The sequence below is a fragment of the Chiloscyllium plagiosum genome, unplaced genomic scaffold, assembly GCF_037043375.1.
Source record: "Chiloscyllium plagiosum isolate Xiang-an unplaced genomic scaffold, Cpla_swu_hap1 HiC_scaffold_23, whole genome shotgun sequence".
In the NCBI taxonomy this organism is placed as follows: domain Eukaryota; kingdom Metazoa; phylum Chordata; class Chondrichthyes; order Orectolobiformes; family Hemiscylliidae; genus Chiloscyllium; species Chiloscyllium plagiosum.
Genome location: NW_028270161.1, coordinates 54,074,268 through 54,097,782, shown reverse-complemented (window position 1 = coordinate 54,097,782; position 23,515 = coordinate 54,074,268). Strand labels below are relative to the sequence as shown.

Sequence of the window (23,515 nt, the reverse complement as noted above, 5' to 3'; positions counted from 1 at the left end):
GCTTGATACCATCCTTGTAAATTATGTTTGTACCTTCTCCAGTGCTTCTATTTCATTTTTTTTAAAACAAAACATGGAAAATAAAACTGTACACAGTACTATAATGGGATTTTGGCAAGTTCAAAATTAGTTCTGTTTTTCAGTTTTATCCCTCCAGAAAACCATCTGATACTTTGTGTGTGTGTGTGTGTGTGGTTTCTTTTATGGCCTCATGTGTTGCTTCCTTTAATCATTTGTGTTCTCTGTACTGTTGGATCCTTTTGCACTTAGACTTGACTTTTTGAAGGCACAGATTCCTTATTCTCCCACCAAAATGTGCCTGTTCCCAGTTATCTATATTTTAATGTTAAGGCTGAGGTAGGACTGGGATATCATTAGGAATTTTGCAGAAGGAGGATGATGGGATTGAGATCTCAAAGTATGGCATAAGAATACAGCAGCCCCGAGGAAATCAATGACTGGCAGGGAGTGCGATGTGCACGCCATCAGAATGCAGAGTAGCAGCTGCAGTAAGATTGAGGCACATCTCTTGAGTAGTTATCCATTTCCAACAAAGCATTGGATTGGTGACAGAAAGGAAACTAAAACTAATAGAAGACAGGAAAGGCATGTAGGACTGGAGAAGCAAAATTGAAATGGAAGAGCAGAGAAGAACAAATAAACAAATGATAAGTAAGAGATTTGGTTACAGAAGACTAAATTAAGAGGCTGTTTTGGCCGCATGACTATTTTAAGAAGTGTTGAATGACATGCTTTTCTTCAAATTTATTCAGATGATAATTGATCTGCGTGAACTTTGAGTGAAGATATGGGTAGATTCTAATATCTCTACCATTATTGAAATAATTCTTTCTAATGTTCTTATTACTTTAATATTAGCCTTGCAAATGATTTTTTAAAAATAGTATATCATAGGTAATTTTCTGATATTCTGATTTGAGTATTTAAAGTAACATGTTAAAAGTTTTTAAAGAAGTAAATTCTTTGTTGCATACATTTGCCATGCTTTTACAAGGATGTCAAGATCATTACTTTAACCATTTCAGTGAGCTGCCATGGTTTTCTGTCTGTTTTGTCCCGTTCAGTGAAGCATGCCTCAACATGCATAGTATTTTTTGACTATTGTTCACTGAGAGAGTTCCTGTTGTATTGCCATTTTTCTTATTTTTACCTTTTTTGCTGCAGCAAATAGTAGTATTGCCAGCAATGTGTATTGTTGAACTTTGCTTGGTGCTTTGCATCATGCATCCTAAATTATTACCTCTTCAGCTTCAAGCTTAATTTATGTGAATTTGCATGCCCACTTGAAACTTTATGGCTCGAACTATGAAAAGGCTGCTGCTTCTGAAAATTTCCTTTTAAAATTGCACTTTTTCATTTTTCATCGCAGGTGCATTTTGTTTAATTGCATTGTAATCTTTCCTGCAACTGTTTTTGTTGAAGATGAGAGTTTGCATTTCAATTCCTCATGCAATGAATCAACTAAGACTTTTCTCACGTTCTCAAACATTATAATCCTTGCTCTTCAGTGTTACACAGCCTTGCAGACTGCTGAATAAGAAAAAAATGTGAAATAAGCTTTGAAAGGGTTGCATAATTTAACTTTAATTTTTGCTCCTTTAGGAACCTAATGGCTTAGAAAGTCTGTGGCTGTCTATAAGTAATAAGCAAGGAGCGGTTTATGTAACTTAAATCTGATCACTTGCAAAATGTGATTAAATGTTTGTCTGCAGAAGTGCTACTCCACACAGACTAACACTATTAAAGAATGCAATTGGGAAATTACAAGAACTAGCTTACAATTGGGAACAATTTAACCTTTTGCTTTTCGGAATTAAAAACTGCACTCAGGATTGCGTGAATACATATGAAAGCATGATAATGTTTATATGAAGGAAGCTAGTTTCTATGTTTCCCTGTACAAGTTTTTATTAAAGAGTATAAGTATTTTAAACATCTAATCTTGATGTTTTCAATATATTTGAATACTTGTTTAGCGTAAGGGTAAATGGATAACTATATCAGTTGATATGCTTTTTAATCTTGTTGACATTAAGAGGAATTAGCCCCAATTTTTCAACTTTTCTATGTATTTCTTAGGTCACTTTATTATCAGTCATTCACTTGCAACTTGCCTTCATTCAGTGCAATGTATCTGCAAATCAGTACTACTCCAACCTCTCTTGCCTTCCTACTAGATTTGCTGGAGTGAAGTTCAGTTATAACATTGCCAAAGGTTCCTTGAATTATGTTGTAGGCCTTTATTGATTATCTGCAGTGCCTTCACTTGGAATGTGGGCACAAGATGAAACTTCCCCAAGATGTACAGTAATATTGTTCCTTATCACTGTACTTCTCTTGGGAGATTAAAAAGGCTGACTTCCTGCTTCTAAAGCACATTGGGAAGAATTACAGGTTTTAAAAATGATAACTGAGTTGTATTTAATATATATAATCCTAATTAGCAGTAAATGGGAATTGCTTATTTAAATTCATTCAAGGGCTGTGGTTGTCGATGGCTAGACTAATATTTTTATACAGAGTAGAAAGTGTGGTGCTGGAAAAGCACAGCAGGTCAGGCAGTATCCAAAGTCCTTCTTCATTCCTGAAGCAGCACCACACGCTTGATTCTGATCTCCAGCATCTGCAGTCCTCACTTTCTACTAACATGTCTAGAGGGTTAAAAGGTAACCACATAACAATGGTATCGGGTCATAAGTAAATCAGATTAGATAAAGACAATTGATTTCCTTCCCTAAAAACTGACTTTTATGACAATCCACAAGGATTACACGGTCACCATTAGATTAGCTTTGAGAACATCTTTTTATTCATTCATGGCATGCAGCCATCGGTGGCTAGTCTAGCATTTACTGCCCATCCCTAATTGACCAGATGGCAGTTATGAGTCAGCCACGTTGCTGTGGGTCTGGAGTTACATGTAGGCCAGACCAGGTAAGGATTGCAGTTCCTTTCCCTAAAGGACATTAGTGAGCCAGATAGGTTTCTGTGACAATCGACAATGGATTCATGGTCATCATTTCAATCATCTTAATTGAAATTCCACTATCTGCTGTGGTGAGATTTGAACCTGGATCTCTAGAACATGATTTGGATCTCCAGATTAACAGTTCAGTGAAAATGCCACTTGGCCATTGCCTCCCCTGAATATTTAATTGAATTCAAATTTTACCATTTGCTTTGGTCGAGTTACCTGGTTTAAGGGAGGTCTTTTGATAGATATTAAACTGCCTGTCTAATCATGTAGACCTAAAAGATCTCGTACTATTTGAAGAAAAAAAGGGTAGATCTCCTTCCTTGTACACTTAATCAGCATCATGAATAAAGAATTTGATCATTGCAGTTGTACAAACAATGAGGTCAATGTGAAATGTTTTGGCGGGGATTCAAGGTTGTGAAGGGTGCAGAATGAATACAAATTCTCAAAGATCTACTATTTAATTTGAAAAGTTCTTCTGTTTCATGTGAAACTCATATGAAACTTTCTTTTAACTTGTTGATGGACATGAAGATAAAGATGTAATATGGTATAAAAAGTGAACATTTTCTAGAAGGCTTAATTGTTGGATAGCAAAATAATTTTAATGCTTATTTCTCATGCTGTTATTTAGGTAATGATTGATAAGGTCATGTCAACATGCCAGTGCAGTTGCGGTTTAAGAACTTTATTTATTTGCACGCTTGTTTCACTTTATGTACTTGGACTGAGTCAACTTATTAAATCCTAAGATTGTCAAAAAATAAACAACCGGAACACTGCTGTTGGAAGTGTGTTAACAGGTATTGTTTCATTAGAGAGTGTTTAAATATTAAATTTCATCCTGAATTTGAGAGTAATGCGCATTAAAATCATTAATTCGTGAGTATGTCTTCTTTAATAAAAGATTATTGATCTGTTTTATTCAAATTGGCAAAATTAAAAACAATTTGATAGATGCTCCGTGCGAAGACAATAAGAGACAGAATTGTTAGGAACAGTGGTTGAGGGGCCTAGAACAAGACGATATAAACAAGAGCTTAAGAGATTTGTGACATACCTGGCATTAGATATCAGCCACGACCTAAATGAGTGATTAAAACAGAAACGAGGACAATATTTGGAATAAGTTAGATGAGTAATTAAAAGCAAGGAATATACAGGAGTAAGGAAACAATGTGGAGTCTTAGGACTCCTCAGCTGTACCTTGACTTGAGGATAAATTAGGAAAGCAGCTGATATAAAGGATGAACATCTATGCACACATTGAGAACTGAACAGTTAGTGTCTATGTTGCCATATTTGTGTATCCATATATGTGCTTGCAGACTCATCTCTGGGGATATTTCATTATAATCTAAATGGAATTCAGTATTTTTCATTAATTTTCATTAGCCATTTTGTCATTTGTTCCTGATTACATTTTTAAAAATGTATGCTGGCAGTTTGGATGTAATATTATTAATTGTAGTGTAATTGTTGCTCAACGAAGTTCTAACTAGACAGTGTTTCTGAATGCACCGTGACTAAATACACACGCAGATCTAACAACATAAACCTGTACAGATTTGATTAGTTATGCTTATAGGAACATCATTATTAATACATTTCGAGTCCTTTGGCTATGAGGGGATGAGAATTAAAGCTGATGCCGTTTTATAGATTTTAATGAGCTTACTAAAATGTATTTATTAAATAACTTTTAAAAATATTTCCCTTTTAAATAATCTTAAATTACCATAATTTGCTTTCTTGATGTTAAAGATCAGATGGGTTCTGCATCAGTTGGGAATAGAGATGAAGTGTTGATGGGCTGTCTGATGCCCATTGATCTGGCAAGGCCATAGGAATGGAGCTGGCAGTTTGGACCACATTGAATGGAACACATTGTGACTTGCATTCACTTCTGTTTGCACATCTATATTTCGGGACCCAGTTTGGAATAGTTAAAATTTCCCACATTACTGAGGGCAGCAAGAGGCCAGGAACTTGGGACATGGCAGGCCGATGACCTGTTCTATCAAGTCAGTGAATTCTCATAGACTGCTCTGCCATGCATAGTCTTTAGCATCACTTTGATGTGTCACTTAACAGCCGAACCTGTCCCCACTTTCATCGAGCTGACCGTCTGATTCTTAATCATTACTTTGCTAAACATTACAGAGCATAATGGTGATGGGCTCATAATGCATGCTCAATAAGAGTGGGCCGTTTCCAAAGCTTATTCCCACCCCCTCACTCTCAGGAAAATGGTGCGGGGATAGTTCGAGTCAGGAGTCCCAGCTTTGTACCTCAGCAGACACTTCTACTTTCTTCCTGTCTCATCAGGAATGAGAAAATCAGGTCTGCAAAACACAAAAGTAAGGGACTTATTCAAAACCTTTTTTAAAATTACTTGTTAGTCTTGAGTTGAAATTTTCCAATCTGATTCTGGACATTGTATTTCAGCAATGATGCAAAAACTTTGGACAGAACGCAAGAATCTTTGCACAATTAGTACCAGTAACATGTAGAGACTAAAGAAATTGGGATTGTACTCCTTAGAATTGAAGGGGAGATTTAAATAGATCTATTGTTTTGATAGACTTGTTTTCACCAGCGGGAATGCCAGTGACCAGAGATCACAAACTTAAGAAAATTCACAGAAGAAAGAGAAAAAGGCTTTTTTTAAGATGCAAGATATGATGTTCTGGAATACAATATATTAAATGGTTGTGGAAGTCAATTCATAGTAAATTTTAAAATAAATTGGATCTATTCTTCAAGAGAAACAAGAGGCCTGTGGGGAAGGAGCAGGGAAGTGGATGATTTGAATAGTTTTTAAAAATTCACTTCGCATAGTGGGCCAAATGGCTTTGAAATGCCTTGCGAAAAATTTTATATGTGGTAAAATATTGATGGCCTTTACATTTATCGGTGCAAGTAGCTGAAAGTATGTTGTTTAATCATGTTTTAAGTTGTTGAAGTGTATTGAAAATCAAGAAGTCATTCATAAATATTGCCAAAGTTCAATGCTGCTTTGATAAAGGTAGACAAGGTAGAGTCTAGCAGTAACGCCTACTTTGTAGTAGTTCTCCGTTACATTTTCACTTTTTGGGTTTCACTTACTGCTTGAGCTGCATCTTAATTTTCTTTTTGTTAGTTTGATTTTGGAACTTGTACTCTGCTTTATGTTTCGAGAGGGTAATATGAATCGTCGGCGTTTCCTGACATTCTGTGACTACATAAGACAATTGTATGCTTTTCCTTAAACAAAGAGAACCCCCATGAACCAAATGGAGTAGAGCAGCAAGGTGTACACGTTCCAAGTTTAATCTCACCGTCAATACTCACTTTTCCGTTCTACCCATGACAGCAATCCACATGCATTAAGAATTTAGTTCTTTAGAACTTGCCTATTATGCTTTTCTAGCAGATAATTTTTAGGAGATAGAATGACCCAATAATGATCGGTCATTGGAATACCTTTTTGATTAATAGTATAGTTTAAGAATGGATGCATTCTTGCTAATTCATTCAGGAGTTGCAGTTATCACTAGAAATGTCAGGATTTATTGCCTCTCCCTCATTGCTGTTGGGAAGGTGGTGATGAGCCAACTTCTTGAACCACTGCAGCCTGTGTGGCAAGGCTGCTACCACAGCTGTACAGAGAGTTCCAGGTTTTTAACATGGAAACAATTGTAGTCTAAGAGAAAGCTTCAACTCTTTAAAAACAAAAAAAAAATTAATTGGCCAGACTTATTGCCCATCATTGGTTACTCTCAAAAGTTAGTGATGAGCCTTCTTGAACTGGTAAGCTCAGCAACAAATAAATTCCCAAGTTAGCCAGAGGGCTATGGGACTGGAGTGTCATGGGTACCAGACTAACTAATGGGAACAGGTTTCCTTCCCTGATGAACCATTCGGACTTTAATAACAATTCAACACCTTTATAACCACATTTGGTGATGCCAGCATACTTCTAGTGTCCATCACCATGAAACTATGTTTAATTTGGAAGAATATTGTGTTCTTTTTGGGGAGTGCAGTACAGCCTGCTGTATGTGCATTTTTAGTTTTTAACAATTTGAAGATCTTGCTTTAAGGATGACAAGTATGTGTTCAGAGATTTTTGTAGTTATATCTCATGTTATATTAATAAACCTTCCTGGTCTATTGATGTCTCTTTTTGTTTCCTATTCTTAGATGAACCTGAAACTCGTGATGCTTGGTGGGCTGAAATCCGACAAGAAATCAAGTCACATGGCAAAGCTCTTGGGTGCCATGCAGTGGTTGGATACAGTGAATCAACCAGCATCTGGTGAGTGTAATTTTTCTATTAAATCTTCACATGATGCAGGTGAATACAATAACGTAGTATATTTCTCGTAGTTTGCTATGTGTATTTAGAGACATCTCACCAGTTAATTTTTTTCGCAATTTAATATTTCAAATAGTAGTCAAAAAAAGGACTTTATAGTTTTAGTGTGTATGATTATGCATGTAATAGGCAAGTAATGGCAAGTTTGCAATGTTGTACCATTGAATAACATTAGTTGTCTATTAAAAGAGAAGACTGGTTTGGTTGGGAGGAGAGTTAGAATATTCTTTTATTTAAAATACTTTTTTATTAATTCAATTCTCTGCTGAAGAAAGTTTATATGGTATGACATAGTCAGCCATTTTACAATTGTTACCTTTGTTAAAACGAATGTTTTGACTGGTGTATCCCTTGAGCATCCATTTCTGGTTTCATTCTGTGTACACTGTGGGGCACAGTGCCAATTTTACAATCTTTTGCAATCCTAGCCAACGGGGGAAAAGGCAAAAGTAATGGCACTTTACTTAAATCATGTAATATTAGAAGCAAATAAATGAATTAATGGCATTATCCTGTAGATATTACAGCAGATATTATTACAAGGAGATCAAAGCGGAGAATTAAATATTCAGGGGTATGTGACTTTTTGAAAGGATCGGCAAGGACAAAAAGATGGTGGAGCAACTTTCTTAGTATGAGATGGAATATGTTTAATTGCAAGAATGGCCTTGCTGAATTGCTGTGTAGTGTCTAGGAATGTGCACGTTAGATGGATTAGCCATGGGAAATGCAGGGTTACAGGGCTAGGGTGGGGGGTGGGTAGGGATGCTCTTCTGAGGGTTGGTGTGGACTCGATGGGCCAAATGGCCTGCTTCCACACTGTAGGAATTCTGTGAAAGGATGATGTTGAATGGATGTGGGTGAAGGTAAGAAATAGCAAGCAGAAGATGACACTAGTAGGAACCATCCATTGGGCACCTAACAGCAGCTATTCTGTAGGACAGGGAATAAATCGTCGTAATGAAGATTTTTTTTTAAAAGGCATACGTTAATTACAGTAACTGGATGCAGATTGAAAAAGTGAAACTTGTGGAATGGTTTGGATGCGACCATAAGAGGTACAGTTAGTAAGTTTGCAGATGACATCAAAATTGGAGGTGTAGTGGACAGTGAAGAGGGTTACCTCAGATTACAACAGGATCTTGATCAGATGGGCCAATGGGATGAGAAGTGGCAGATGGAGTTCAATTCAGATAAAGGCGAGGTGCTGCATTTTGGGAAAGCAAATCTTAGCAGGACTTATACACTCAATGGTAAGGTCCTAGGGACTGTTCCTTGACAAAGAGACCTTGGAGTGCAGGTTCATAGCTCCTTGAAAGTAGAGTCGCAGGTAGGTAAGATAGTGAAGAAGGCATTTGGTATGCTTTCTTTTATTGGTCAGAGTATTGAGTACAGGAGTTGGAAGGTCATGTTGCAGCTGTACAGGACATTGGTTAGGTCACTGTTGGAATATTGTGTGCAATTCTGGTCTCCTTCCTATCGGAAAGATGTTGTGAAACTTGAAAGGGTTCAGAAAAGATTTACAAGGATGTTGCCAGGGTTGGAGGATTTGAGCTATAGGGAGAGGCTGAATAGGCAGGGGCTGTTTTCCCTGGAGCGTCGGAGGCTGAGGGGTGACCTTATAGAGGTTTACAAAATTGAGGGTCATGGATAAGATAAATAGACAGAGTCTTTTCCCTGGGGTGGGGGAGTCCAGAACTAGAGGGCATAGGTTTAGGGTGAGAGGGGAAAGATATAAAAGAGACTTAAAGGGCAACTTTTTCACAGAGGGTGGTATGTGTATGGAACGAGTTGCTAGAGGAAGTAATGGAGGCTGGTACAATTGCAACATTTAAGCGACATTTGGATGGGTATATGAATAGGAAAGGTTTGGAGGGATATGGGCCGGGTGCTGGCAGGTGGGACTAGATTGGGTTGGGATATCTGGTCCATATGGATGGGTTGGACGAAAGGGTCTGTTTCCTTGCTGTACATCTCTATGACTCTGACTTCAGTCGCATGGAGAATTCATATGTATTGAGGGCAGTTTTCTAGAAAGTGATAGTGTGACCAGTGAGCAGGCTGTTTTGGATTTAATGATGTGTAACAGGTTGGTTTAGTGATCATATAATGGTAGAATTTAGCATTCTGTTTGAGAGTTAGAAACTTAGATCAGAAACAATTGTGCGAAACTTAATGAGGATAATTAAATAGCCATTAGGGCAGAGTTGGCTGGAGTGGGCTGGGAAAGGAATTTATCAAGAAAATGCAAAATGTTTAAGAATATATTTCATGACTCACAACCAAGATATATCACAGTGGTGAAGAAAACTTTTGAAGATGATGATAAACTAACCTTGGAGGTTAAGGATAATATCAAATTGAAAGAAAAATATAGTGGGATTAGGGAAAGTTTTAAAAGCCAGCAAAAGATGCCCCAAAAAAGAAAGAAAATAAGCAGGGTAAACTAGCAGGTAATAGGAAAGAGGATACTAATTGCTTCTTTAAATATATAAATAGAAAAAGAGAGGCCAATGGGAACAAAGGTCCTATAGAGAAATAATGGGGGACCAGAAATAGTGGAGCTATTCAATGAATTCTTTGTATCATTCTTCACCACAGGGGATAACAGCGTACTAACAGTACAGAAAAATCCAAGGACTAAGGGGGATAGAATAAAAATAATTATTAGAGAAAAAATACTAGAGAAACTGATGGAGCTAAAGACTGGATCCAGTCCCCTTGATCTGATGAATTTAATCCTCGGATATTAAAACAAGTAACTCCAGAGCTAGTGGATGGTAGTTATCTTCTGAGAATCCCCAGACTCTAGAAAATGTACCCGAACAATTAGAAAAGTGCCAACTTGACTTACCAGTGTTACAGTTTGATAAATCTGAGCAGGCATTCATTTGTAATGATCTGAAACTGAATCATTACAATTGGACCATAGATTAGATTAGATTAGATTACTTACAGTGTGGAAACAGGCCCTTCGGCCCAGCAAGTCCACACCGACCCGCCGAAGCGTAACCCACCCAGACCCATTCTCTTACATTTACCCCTTCACCTAACACTACGGGCAATTTAGCATGGCCAATTCACCTAACCTGCACATTTTTTGGATTGTGGGAGGAAACCGGAGCACCCGGAGGAAACCCACGCAGACACGGGGAGAATGTGCAAACTCCACACAGAGAGTCGCCTAAGGCGGGAATTGAACCCGGGTCTCTGGCGCTGTGAAGCAGCAGTGCTAACCACTGTGCTACCGTGCCGCCCACAACAGGAGACTGCAGGCGTCCACGGAGGTGCATGATAAAAGGATTATATAGTGCAAGGTACCATTTTAGCATCAGGTTGCATTGCGATATCTCTTTCAATAGGAAAATATCCCAAGGCATGAAGCAAGAGAGCTATCAGGCTAAGTTTTGAAATGAAGGCACTTAAAATATTCAGACAGCTGATCAAAAACCTGATTAACAAGGTAGCTTTTAAGCAGGATCTTTGAGGAGAGAAATGTAGAGAGGGCAGAGAGCTTTCCAGGGGAATTCCAGAGATTTTAGATCTGGACAACATTGTGCTAATGGAGGAATGGTAACAATCAGTGCACATGAAGAATTACAAGCTTACAGAATTCTGGAGGATTCTAGGGCCTTTGAAGGTTGTAGAAATGGGGTGGGGAGAAGCTACAGAGGGATTTGAAAACAAGAATACAAATGTTATATTTGAAGTACTGTCAATGGGAGCTATTGTAAATCTGGGAGCACAAGGATGATGCCATGGACAGCATTGTCACACTTGTCTCTTCATTTTATTGGGTGAGTGGTACTTGTTCAACATCATCTGTGACAAAGCAGCCTGCTAGATTTGTCCCCTCATTCACCACCTTCAATATTCACTCTCTCCATAGTGGCACACATTGGAGCACCACATACCATCTAAAGGTCTGCTAAAGCAGTTCATCTAGACTTGTTGAACAACATCTTCCAAACCTCTGACCTCTACTATCTCTGAGGACAGAAGCAACCGGTCTATTGTTGGAAATATATCACTGGTCCTTCATTATTGCTATGTCCTGAAATTTAACTCCCTCCCCAATAGCAATGTAGGCATCCTTGTAGCATGTGGACTGCAATTGCTCAGGGAGGCAACTATCTTCTCAAAGGCAATGGGGGATAGGCAATAATGCTTACGACTCATGAACAAAATAAGAAAACAATTAGTTTCTATTCAACCAGTATTAGAAGTTGGACAAGCAGCGAAAGTGGAGGGATTGAGAGATGTGCTGGTGAGGTAGAGTGAATGTCATCAGTTGACATGAGAAACCTAACTTGGTTTTAGTTTCAGGTCACTGAGTGGCAGCATCTTCATGGAAAAAAAGATAAAGCAAGGGTTTAGATCCTTAGGAGAGCCCTCAGAAGTAATGGTGCAGGAGCATAAAATGAAACCAATACAATTACTTCTTTTAGCAAAGTCAAGATAGATATAAATGAAGTGCAGACCCACCCCCAGCTGTAAGATAGAGAAAACATGTTAGAGGAAGATGGTGTGATTCATCGAATTAAAAGCTACTTGCAAGTAAAGAATAGTATGAAGGGTCAGTTTATCATGATCACAGTCATACCGGGTGTGGTTTGTGACTCTGGGCAGGAGTCATTTCAATATTGTAGCAAGAAGGGAACCCAGTTAGTGGGGACCACACGTGGAGTTGCAGAAATGTTGGCGCAGATTTGCAGGTGATGTTATGTTCATGGACTTTGGAAGGGAAGGGGAAGCTGTATATGGGGCACTAGTTTGTAAAGGGAGAACACCTGTTGATTTTTTTTTAATGGGTATCACTGGCTGATCAGCATTTATTACCCATCCTTTGTTGCCCTTGAGAAGGTGGTGATGAGCTGCTTTATTGAACCATTGCAGTCCACATGATATAGGTTGACTCACAAAGTCATTAAAGAGGGAATTCTAATGTTTTGACAGTGAAGGAATAGCAATATATTTCCAAGTCTGGGTGATGAGTGACTTGGAGGGGAACTTGCAGGTGGTGGTATTCCCACCAATCTGTTGCCCTTGTCCTTCCAGATGGAAATGGTTGTTAGTTTTGAAGGTGCTGTTTAAAGATCTTTGGAGAATTTCTGCAGTGCATCTTGTGGATAGTATTGAGTATCAGTGGTGGAGGGAGTGGATGTTTGTGGACCTGGTGCCAATCAAATGGGCTGCTTTGCCCTGGATGGTGTCAAACCTTTTGAGTGTTGTGGAGTTGGGGAGTATTCCATCACACCCCTGATTTGTGCCTTTGAGATAATGGACAGGCTTTGGAGAATCAGATGGTGAGTTACTCACCGCAATATTTCTAGCCTCTGACCTGCTCTTGTAGCCAGTGTATTGGGTGTTGAGGCCAGTTGAATTTCTGGTCAATGTAACCCCAAGAATGCTGATAGTGAGGGATTCAATGATGGAACAACATTGAATGTCAAAAGGCAGTAGTCAGATTGCCTGTTATTGGGAAAGGTCATTGCCTGGCATTTGCTTGGCGCAAAAGTTAATTGTCAGCTTAAACCTAGATATTATTCCGATCTTGTTGCATTTGAACATGAAGCAGCTGAAGATCGCTGTGCATCGGACAATACATCAGATTAGATTACCTACAGTGTGGAAGCAGGCCCTTCGGCCCAACAAGTCCACATCGACCCTCCGAAGAGCAGCCCACCCAGACCCTTTCCCCTACATTTACCCCTTCACCTCACACTACGGGCAGTTTAGCATGGCCAATTCACCTAGCCTGCACAGTTTTGGACTGTGGGAGGTAACCGGAGTACCTGGTGGAAACCCACGCAGACACTGGGAGAATGTGCAAACTCCACACAGTTGCCTGAGGTGGGAATTGAACCCGGGTCTCTGGCGCTGTGAGGCAGCAGTGCTAACTACTGTGCCACTGTGCTGCCCTGAGGAACTCCTGCAGAGGTGTCCTGGAACTGAGATGACTGACCTCCAACAACTGTAATGTCTTCCCATATGTCAGGTATGACTCCAACCAGCTGAGAGTTGGTCCCTGAAACCCATTGATTCCAGTTTTGCTCGAGCTACTTGATGCTACACTGAAGATTGAAGATGGCCTTCAAGACAAGGGCTGTCACTGACACCTCACAGCTGGAGTTCAGCTTTTTTATCTGTGTTTGAACTAAGGCTGTAATGAGGTTAGGAGCTGAGTGGGCCTGGCACAACCTAAATTGGGGATCACTAAGCAGGTTAATGCTGAGCACATGCTGCTTGATAGCACTGTTGATGACACCTATCTCTTTACTGATGGTCAAGAGTGGACTATTGAGAGGGTAATTGGCTGGGTTAGATTCCTCTAACTTTGTGTAGAGGACACATCTGGGCAAATTTCTATTTTCGTGGGTAAATGCCAGCGTTGTAACTGTACATAAAAAAAATTGGCAAAGGGTGTGGCAAACTATGGAGCACAAATTTTCAGCACTATTGCCAGAATGTTGTCAGGGCCCATTGACTTTGCAGTATCCACTGTCTCCAACGTTTCTTGATATCCCATGGAGTGATTTGAATTAGCTGAAGACGAGTATCTGTGATGCTTGGGGACACTGAAGGAGGCAGAGATGGATCATGTGCTTGTACTTATAGCTTAAGATTGCTTCAAATGCTTCACCCTTCTCTTTTTCCGCTGATGTTTTGAGCTCTTCCATCTCTGAGGATGGGAATTTTATTGGAGCTGCCTCCTCTAGTGAGTTGTTTAATTGTCCACTAGCATTCATGTTTGGCTGTGTCAGAGCTTAGATCTGATCTGTTGGTTGAGTTTGCTTAGCTCTGTCATTCATGTGCTTCTTACACTGTTTGACATGCGAGTACTCTTGTTTGGTAACTTCACCAGATTGACACCTCATTTTTAGGAATTCCTGGTTCTGCTCCTGATGTGCCCTCCTGCACTCTTCATTGAACTTTGATCGTTCTCTTGGTTTGATGGTAATGGTTGAATGAGGAATATGCTGGGCCTTGAGGTTGCAGATTGTGCTGGAGTACAATGCTGTTGCTGTTGATGGCCCCAGTGCCTCATGGATGCCCTGTCTTGAGTTGTGACAGACATTTGAAGTCTGTCCTGTTTAGCTCAGTGAAAGTACCACACAACATGGAGGATATTCTCAATGTGAAGATACCACTTCATCACCAAAAGGACTGTGCTGTGATCACTCTTAACAGTACTGTTAGGAGCAGAGGCACCTGCAGCTAACAGATTGGTAAGGATGAGGTAAAGTATGCTTTTCCCATTCTACCGACCCAGTCTAGCAACTATATTTATTAGCACCCTTCCGGCTTGATCAGTAGTCATTGAAAAACCTCATCCAGAGTATATTTTGCACTCTTGCAACCCTTGGTGCTTCTTCCAAGTGTTGCTCAACATGGAGGAGTCCTTATTCATCAGGTACGATGGTATGTGGAAACCAGCAGGAAGTTTCCTTATCCATATTTAACATGAACCTGAGAGACTTTATGGGGTCCACAGGCAACTCTCACCTGACTGCATTCTGCTGTGCTCCAACTGTGTGTCTGTCTTGCCAGTGATACAACATATCCAGGGATGGTGATGGTGGTATCTGCGACATTGTCTGTTAGGCATGATTCTATGAGTATGACTCTGTCAGGCTGTTACTTCAGTAGCCTAGGAGACAGTTCTCCTAATTGTGACGCTGCCCCCCAGATGTTGTAATGGAGGATTTCCCAGGGTTGACAAGGCTGTTTCTGTTGTTGTCTTTGCCAGTGTCTAGATCGATGCCTGATGGTCTGTCAGATTTCACTGTTGAGAGTTTGTGATGATTGATACAAATGAGAGGCCAATTCAGAGGGTTTGGATGTCGCACGTCGGCCAGACTAGGCGAGGCTGGTAAACTTTCTTCCCTGAAGGATGTTAGTGAGACGTGCATTTGTCTGACCGTCATGGTCATCACCTAGAGTCATAGCAATGTACAGCACGGAAACAGTCCAACTCACCCATGCCACCAGATTTTCTAAATTAATCTAGCCTTGTTTGCCAGCATTTGGACCATATTCCTCTCAACTCTTCCTATTCGTGTACCAATCCAGATACCTTTATAAATGTTGTAATTGTACCAGCTTCCACCACCACCTGGAAGCTCATTCCATACATGCACCACCCGCGGCATGAAAATGTTGCCCCTTAGATCCTTTTCAATTCTTTCCCGCCTTACCCTAAACCTGTGCCCTCTCGTTTTGAACTCCCCATACACTGGGGAAAAGACCTTGGCTGTTCACCTTATCCATGCTCCTCATGACTTTATAAACTTCTATAAGGTCACCCATTAGTCTCCAATGCTCCAGGGAAAATATTCAGCCCCTGCCTATAGCTCAAACCCACCAACCCTGGCAAAATCCTTGTAAATCTTTTCTGAACCCTTTCAAGTTTTACAACAACATTCCTGTAGCATTAGAGTTGTAATTTCAGTTTTGTTTTAAATTGAATTCAGATTCCATTATCTGCTATGGTGGAATTCAAATCTAGCTCCCTGGAATATTTGCTGTCTTCTGGATTGATAGTCCAGTGGTAATACCACAACGCTACTGTCTCTAAGATAGTAGCAGGGCTCCATTTAGGGCCCTGGGTTCATCCACTCCAATTTGCTTTTTTTGTCCTTATTGTTTTTGCTCATTCTCTTTTTTTTCTTTTTCCTTTTTTTGTGTTTTCTTTTATTTGAAGCCTTTTGCGGCGGGATCATCAGCATTGGCACAGCAGTGAGAGTAGGGTGTGTGCAGAATAGCAGCAGTCTCCTGATGGTCTGAACTGGAAGTGGAAGCCGCATGAGTTTGTGACACCTCCCGGCCAATGGAATTGGCAGCAGCAAGGTCACAACTCCAGGCGATTTGGGGTGGCGGTGGGGATCCAGAGGAGGTCCATAAGAATGATCCTGGGGAAAGAAGGAGTCGTTATGCGAGGAGTGGTTGAGGCACTGGACTGAGTTTAGAAAGATGAAGGAGGATCTCATTGAAACTTACAGAATACTGACAGGCCTGGATAGAATGGATGTGGAAAAGATGTTTCCAGTAGTGGGAGAGACGAGGGTTCAAGGGCACAGCCTTAGAGTGAAGGAACTACCCTTTAGAATTGAGATGAGGAGGAATTTAGACAGGCAGAGGGTGATGAATTTGTGGAAGCCAAGTCATTAAGTGTCTTTAAGATAGTGATAGGTTCTTGATTAGTAAGGCAACTAAGGATTATGTAGAGAATGCAGAAGAATGGGGTTGAGAAACCTATCGCCCATGATCAAATTGCAGAGCAGGCTAGAAGCTCGTGCCCGAAACGTCGATTCTCCTGCTCCTTGGATGCTGCCTGACCTGCTGCGCTTTTCCAGCAACACATTTTCAGCTCTGATCTCCAGCATCTGCAGTCCTCACTTTCTCCTAGTTGGGATAAATGGCCTAACTTTGCTCCTAACTGTTGTGATCTTACAGCCTATTGGTATTTTTGCACACTTTTTTCACCAATTACACTGTACATGCTTAGCTATCCTTCTAACTTGTACCATATAATTCAGTGTTATCAGTATTTTGTATCTAAATATGAGTACTTCTGAACTTTCCTTTGTTTGACACAACTTCCTAGTAATGTTCTGTTGATTTGTTTTCCACAGTGAGGAAGTCTGTATCTTGTCTGCTTCAGGCACTGCGGCTGTACTGAACCCAAAGATGCTTCAAGACTGCAGTGTGGAAGGCTGCAGTGAACACAGGTTGTCAAGGCAGCCTAGCTTCTTTTCCACAGGGTCAGAGAAGGGAGAGTTTGATTTTTTTCTTCAGTGCCAGGATAGTGCTTCTATATTAGGGTAGGTTAAACTATTACAGTGAAGGGGGCAGGTCCAAACAATTCATTTCGTTCTACTAACAAAGTTTGAAATTTGGCATCGATTTGGCAAGAAATTGAAATGCTGTTGTTGTTACCTAACAGCTTGCATCAAGGTAACTCTAAAATACTAACAATATTTTAATATTGCTCGCTGATTTGTCCACTCATAACTGGTGAACATGTGTTGTGTTTATTGTGATCTGATCAAAGACTCAGGAAGTCAAACTGAATTGTGCTTTCAGTGATGAATTAGCAAAGATCATGTATCTTATGTAAACAACCAATATAATGCTTGGTTAAGCCCATTTATTTCTGAATGTCCTACAGTAACAAGTCTATTTATCTTTTTAGCTAATTTATAATAAAGCCAATTGGGGTTCTAATTTTAATCATCATCCAATCCTGTTGAAACCGCTTTGACCAGAATTGTTTTGGATGTATATAATACTGCACAAAATGTGTTTTATTATTATTATGGATTGTTGTAGGTGAAAATGCCTTGTATATGGGTGAATAAAATTAACAGCTAATCTTTTCCTTTTGAATTGCAAGAAGTTAGCACCAAAATGAGGGTGTATTTTTATTTAAAAGACATGAGAAACTAGCTTTATTGACAATTTTTAGACCTTTTAAAGAGCCTCTGCATGCTATTTTCCAAATACTTGCAAAAAATAATCATGTTCACTTATTTGAAGATTGAAGATTTCACTCAAATGTGTCTCCTTTATGCAGGTTGGATGACACATCATCCCAGGGCTGCAGTTTCTGTCACATTCCTTATGATGAGTTAAATATGCCTTTCCCTGCACACCTTACATATTGTTATGTTTGTCGGAAGCAGAAAGTTCCTGATGTTCTCTTCACCACAATTGAACCTCCCTTAGAAGCAGCAGTAACTGGAAGAGGTTGCTTAATACAGGCTAGGTAATACAAGCAGAGTTCAGATAATTTTGCTCTAACTACTATTTTCGCATTTGACACAAAGAATAAAGTGTGCTGACCTCTGCTTATTTCCATGACCTAGGCTGTGCCGTCAAAAGAAGAAAACTCAGGGTGAGGCCAATGCCACGGCAATAAGCAATCTGCTGCCTTTTATGGAGTATGAGCTCCACACTCAGCTGATGAACAAACTTAAACTAAGAGGAATGAATGCACTGTTTGGCCTAAGGATTCAGATTGCAGTTGGTGAAAATATGTTGATGGGCCTTGCTGTGAGTAAATATTCCATTGAATCTAACAGAATATTGTGTTAACCCCCAACACAAATCAGCATTCAAATATTACCCACAATTCTTTTGTTTACTGCGTTTAAGCCATGGTCACACTTGCAGGGAGTTTCAGAAACTGAAGTAAAAATCCTTTCAGTAGTTTTATATCACATAAATTGATTTTTCTTTTTATTCCCATAGTCTAAAGCAAACAGAAGTAGAAAGTCTCAGTTGATTGAGGGATGTAAAAAGGTGGGGTAAATATCAAGGCAAAATGCTGGAAATATGACAATTGAACAAAACAGCAGCCTACATTTATATAGCACCGTTAGCACGTTGAAGGTGCTTCACAGGAGTTATTATGTAAAGGAAGATATTTCTCTGAGCTGCACATTTTCAGTTCACTGGGAGATGCAGTGGAAGAGGGGACCTCAGTAGGACTGGTGCAAAGGGTGCACCACGTCCCATAAAAAGGAGGACCTACCAACGAGCTATGGACATTCCTATTGCAAAACCTTTTTATTTGGAGAAAGTGAATGGAGACCAAGGAGACGTTGTTCGATGGAATAGAAAGTTCAGCCAGCCAGAAGAGTTGGGTGGGTTTTTCCTCGATTCAAGGAAACAATGGAAAAGGGTTTTGAGAGTGGAAACAGAGGTGTAGCTGGGTTGGAAGTTCTCACTACAGAGAAGTTGATGAGGGCTAGAAAATGGTGGAAGATGTCAAAAGAGTGTTGTAGGTAGGAAATGACTTGAAGGTATGATGACAAAATGAAGTTGAGTTGGAGTGAAGTGAAGACTCCAAAACATGGTGAAATGAAAGAGTTTTGGGGTGTTGAGTATGAGAAATGTTTTTACATGAAGGGTGGTGGAATACACAATTTGTTATTAATTGTTGCAGCAGAAACTGTAACATTATTCAAAAGTCAGTACGATAGGAAACAAAAAAGAATATGAAACAGAGAAAGCATATGGAGTTAGTTCTACAAATATCAAAAATTAGTTGAGTTGAGCTTCCTGCTTTTGTGTTATAATTCTAGTGTAAAAAGACAGTCAATTTGCAGTAAGTCTAAAATCTGTGCATTATTGCCCATCAATGTTTTCTTTTAAAAGGCTTATCCATATTTATAATTGAAACTATTTTATTTTATGATTTGATATTTTCCTTTTCTTTCTTTGTTCTAGTCTGCTACAGGTGTATATTTGACTGCGCTGCCCTCTCCAGGTGGTATACAAATTGCAGGAAAGACGCCCAGTGACTCTTCTTATGAACAGCATATATCAAATATGCAGAAAAAGATTAATGATATGATCATCAAGAACAGGGAAATCTATGAGATTAATCCTCCAGTAAGTACGGCATATTTGTGTGAGGGGAGTGACTTTCACAGTCACGTATTTATATGTGAACCTTTGTTTCGAAAGTCTGTAATATTGAAAATCTTTAATTGTGGAGTGAAATGATTATAAGCGTTTAATGGAACTCCAAGGTTCCAAGTCTATACTTTGATGCTTCATTGTTAACTGAAATTGAAAACCATTGACATATTCAAAATCTGAAATAAGCTGATGACTAAGTACTGAAGCTACAGTAAGAATCACAACTTCCTGCCCAAGAGGTTACAAGTTCATGCCCTGCAGTTGTAGGTAATCATCAATTTGACCTTTGAACCACGTGAGCCAGAGGAGAAAGTTGTGGGTGTTTGTGTCATGCCTTGATGATGTGGAGGTGCCAGTCTTGGACTGGGGAGGGCAAAGTTAAAAATCACGCAACACCAGGTGTTTATAACCTGGTGTTGTGATTTTTAACTTTATACCTTGATATTTTCATGGTCAGAAAATTGCATTGGGAGCAATTGTGGAAGAATGTGTGAAGCTTTTACTACCACGCCTACCCGACACCACCCTGCCCAAACACAGTTGGTGGGGGGATTCACGTAGAAAGAATGCCATCTGAGGAGTTAAGAGGGCAACTGGTAGAAAGGAGTGAAGTGATCGCAATTTAAAACTTCAGTCAAAATGTTAGTGTTACATCGTATAAGCTATATGCTAATTTAAAAGCAGGATTAAAAATAACTTGAAATAGGCAAATATAATACAATATTAATATGTTGTTTTGGATTGTTGCAGTTTCTTTAGTTATAACTGCATAACTAGATAGTATGCAGTTAGCATGCACTACTTGCATGAAGCAACCCACAAAGGGTCATAGAAATCTGGACATTGTCATCATGCGCCTCTCCCACCATAAGGCAGTTAATGTTGGAAGTCAGTCGAAGACAGAAGTTGTTGGATTTTTATTTTTTGTGAGTATCTAGTGATACTAGGCAAAGATGGATAAATGAAGGTGAAGTGTAGATCAGCTATAATTTAATTAAATAGCAAGATAAATGTGAGGAGATGATTGATTGACTCCTGTTCCTTGTGCCTGCCGAGCCACGTCTAAGCGTGCTACAATAAAAAACTTTACGTTCGTAATTATGAGAGTAAGTGTTTCCAAAAAGAATTTTTAAAAATTCTTTATGCCGAAGTATTAATAAAATGTGAGCACGGATATTCCTATTGGTTGGTTGATCGGGGTGGGGGGGGTGGGAGGAGGAGGTTGGCAGTGACTGTCACTGGACTAGTAATCCAGAGCCCCAGGCTAATGTTCTGGGGTTATGGGTTTGAATCCCACTATGACAATGGTGAAATTTGAATTCAGTAAAAAATCTGGAAAAAAACATGTTAGTCTAATGGTGAGCATGTTACCACCATCAATTGTAAGAACACATCTGGCTTACTAATGGCCTTTCAGGAAGACAATCTACCATCCTTGCTTGGTTCACATACAGGTGACTCCAGACCCACAGCAATGTGGTTGACTCGAAATTGGGATTTGGCATGGACAATAAATGCCCAACTAGTGACTCCCACATCTCTTGAATGAATTGTTTTAAAAATCCTTATTTTAGATACATTTATATTTTGGTAATGCCACATAAAAGATGGCAAAAAATTGTTTTTAAATGTAAATATTATCTAGTAGAAAAATTGGAGTAATAAATGGTGGAATGGAAAGATGATGACTGATTTTAGTTATAAAAAGAAAATTTTTTATACAGTCAAATTTCTACATTATGTAGATCACGCACAGCCAGAGGTGTCTCTGCAAGGAGATGCATCTCTGTGATGTGACAGATTTCTGGTTGCACTCTACAAATCTCTCTCAATTTGCAAAAGATTAATGTTGTGTACATTGGACTGAAATTGATGGTTACCCAACTGACATCATTTGTAGAATCAACTGTATAATAAGGGAATCAAGCGTAATACCCGTGACAGGAGGTTGTTGAGTGTACCTGAAAATTGTTTCTCAAGCTCACTTATTCTAAGTGGCAACATCTTTTGAAGATTAGACCTTGGTTTGATGCAGTTTTCATATTAAACAAACAGTATGCGGAATAACTACATTTGTGTCCAATAATTTATTGGGAATACGTTCAAATATCTGTTTCGTGAATCATTTTGGTTTCATGCCAGTTTTAATACAATGGAACCCATCAGAGTTATGTCTGAAATAAAAAGACATTGCTGGAAAAACTCAGCAAGTCTGGCAGCATCTGTGCACGAGTGCAGAATTTTGAAGAAGGATATCTGGACCCAAAACATTAAGTCTGTTTTCTTGCCACGGATGCTGCCAGACTCGCCGAGTTTTTCCAGCAATTTCTGTTTGCTTCTCATTTCCGGCATCTGCAGTTGTTTGGTTTGTTTGTTTGGTTAACATTGTGACTGACATTATTTCCCTAATTTTATACTTTTCAACTTACTGTTGATGAGTCAAAGCTCCCTACAGCTGGCAGGCTTTCATCACTCTCGCTTTCAAAATGTAAAATTGACCCCTCCCTTTCAGATTTATTGTAATAAAAGTGATCAATTTCGAGCACATAATGTGCAGATTACACCGAAACATACAAAATGCCCAAAGTATGTCAGCCCACAGCATCACTACTTTCTTACTTAACATGCTAACAACCGCGGGTTGCCAAAACCTATTGGAAAATGCTTTTGTGACATGGTTAATCCGTGGCACCTTCCAAATGTAAGCCACAACTTCTATGAAATTGCCAGTGCCAAGTATCTATGAAACATATTTCTGCAAGGCATCACGTAAAGTTTGTGGAACCTTGTAAAGGTTTTGAAGTAAGCAAACTTAATGTGACCCCTGCAGAAATATGATGTGGCTATCCAAAATTTAACTATTTTAAATACATTCAAGCATTGTAGGAAATATGACTTATTTAACTGAGTGATCGAGACAGCCATACAAGATCTGAGGCTCATGTAAGGTTTACTGAGCTCCGACCATGACTGAGGGCTGAAGTTTGTCTCAGCACCTGTTGCCAAGGGAGGGCAAAGTAGCTAAGGTTCCCATTCCTGATCAATTTCTAGCGACCCTGGTGGAGGTTCATGAATTTGGATGCTGTTTGAAGGCAGGATCAGGTCAAGAGGTTATGACCACTCCATTCTTCCAATACCATTTATTGCATTCATAATCTAGCTTCACATGAGGTACTGGAGGGTGACTAAAGCCCTTGGAATTGTACCCTTGGAGTACGTAAGAGCTTTCGGTGGAGCAGAGGAGGAAATTATTAGTGAAATATTTTCATAGAAACCTTTATTTCCTGTCCGATACACTTTTGACAATAGGAGATCCTAGAGGAGCTGCTTGGATCCCCAATCCCAGAATCAAGGCAGCGTTCCAGGCTCTTTAGGTCCCAGTCAGAAAGTTCAGATGATGTTTCAGAACTGGATCTTTCACATGGAAAAAAGGATGCATTTGTATTAGAGGTAAGGAAAACTTTATTAGCTAGAAATAATGGCTTTCCTTCAGATTATAATGCTAAACATCTGCAGATTTTAAAATTGAACTATTCCACTGAACAAAATCAATATTTAAAAGCAGTATATCCCATTGTTCAGAAGTAGAAGAACACTGTGGTCAACTGTACAGCCCTTGACCCTGTTCTACCACTCAGTAAGGTCATGGCCGATCTTCCACATTAATGCTAAAATTGCGCATGTCCTCCATTTCCCTTGATTACCTGAGAGTTTAAAAATCTATTTAT

At 39.5% G+C, this 23,515-nt stretch overlaps 1 protein-coding gene across 19 annotated transcripts in view; it reads left to right on the top strand.

The window, feature by feature from the left end:
- Positions 1–23,515, top strand: part of c2cd5 (C2 calcium dependent domain containing 5) — a 126,362-nt gene that overhangs the window by 58,963 nt on the left and 43,884 nt on the right. For 9 of the 19 annotated variants that reach the window (XR_006315044.2, XM_043713404.2, XM_043713405.2 and 6 more), the window contains 6 exons: positions 7,184–7,298; positions 16,994–17,182; positions 17,935–18,126; positions 18,227–18,413; positions 19,593–19,757; positions 23,097–23,237. Coding sequence is in view for 18 of the 19 variants with exons in the window: in XM_043713404.2 (XP_043569339.2) it covers positions 7,184–7,298; positions 16,994–17,182; positions 17,935–18,126; positions 18,227–18,413; positions 19,593–19,757; positions 23,097–23,237 (989 nt within the window). In the remaining variant the exon portion in view is untranslated. The remainder of the gene's footprint in view (positions 1–7,183; positions 7,299–16,993; positions 17,183–17,934; positions 18,127–18,226; positions 18,414–19,592; positions 19,758–23,096; positions 23,238–23,515) is intronic. The other 10 variants (XM_043713409.2, XM_043713416.2, XM_043713413.2 and 7 more) reach the window with 3 other exon arrangements.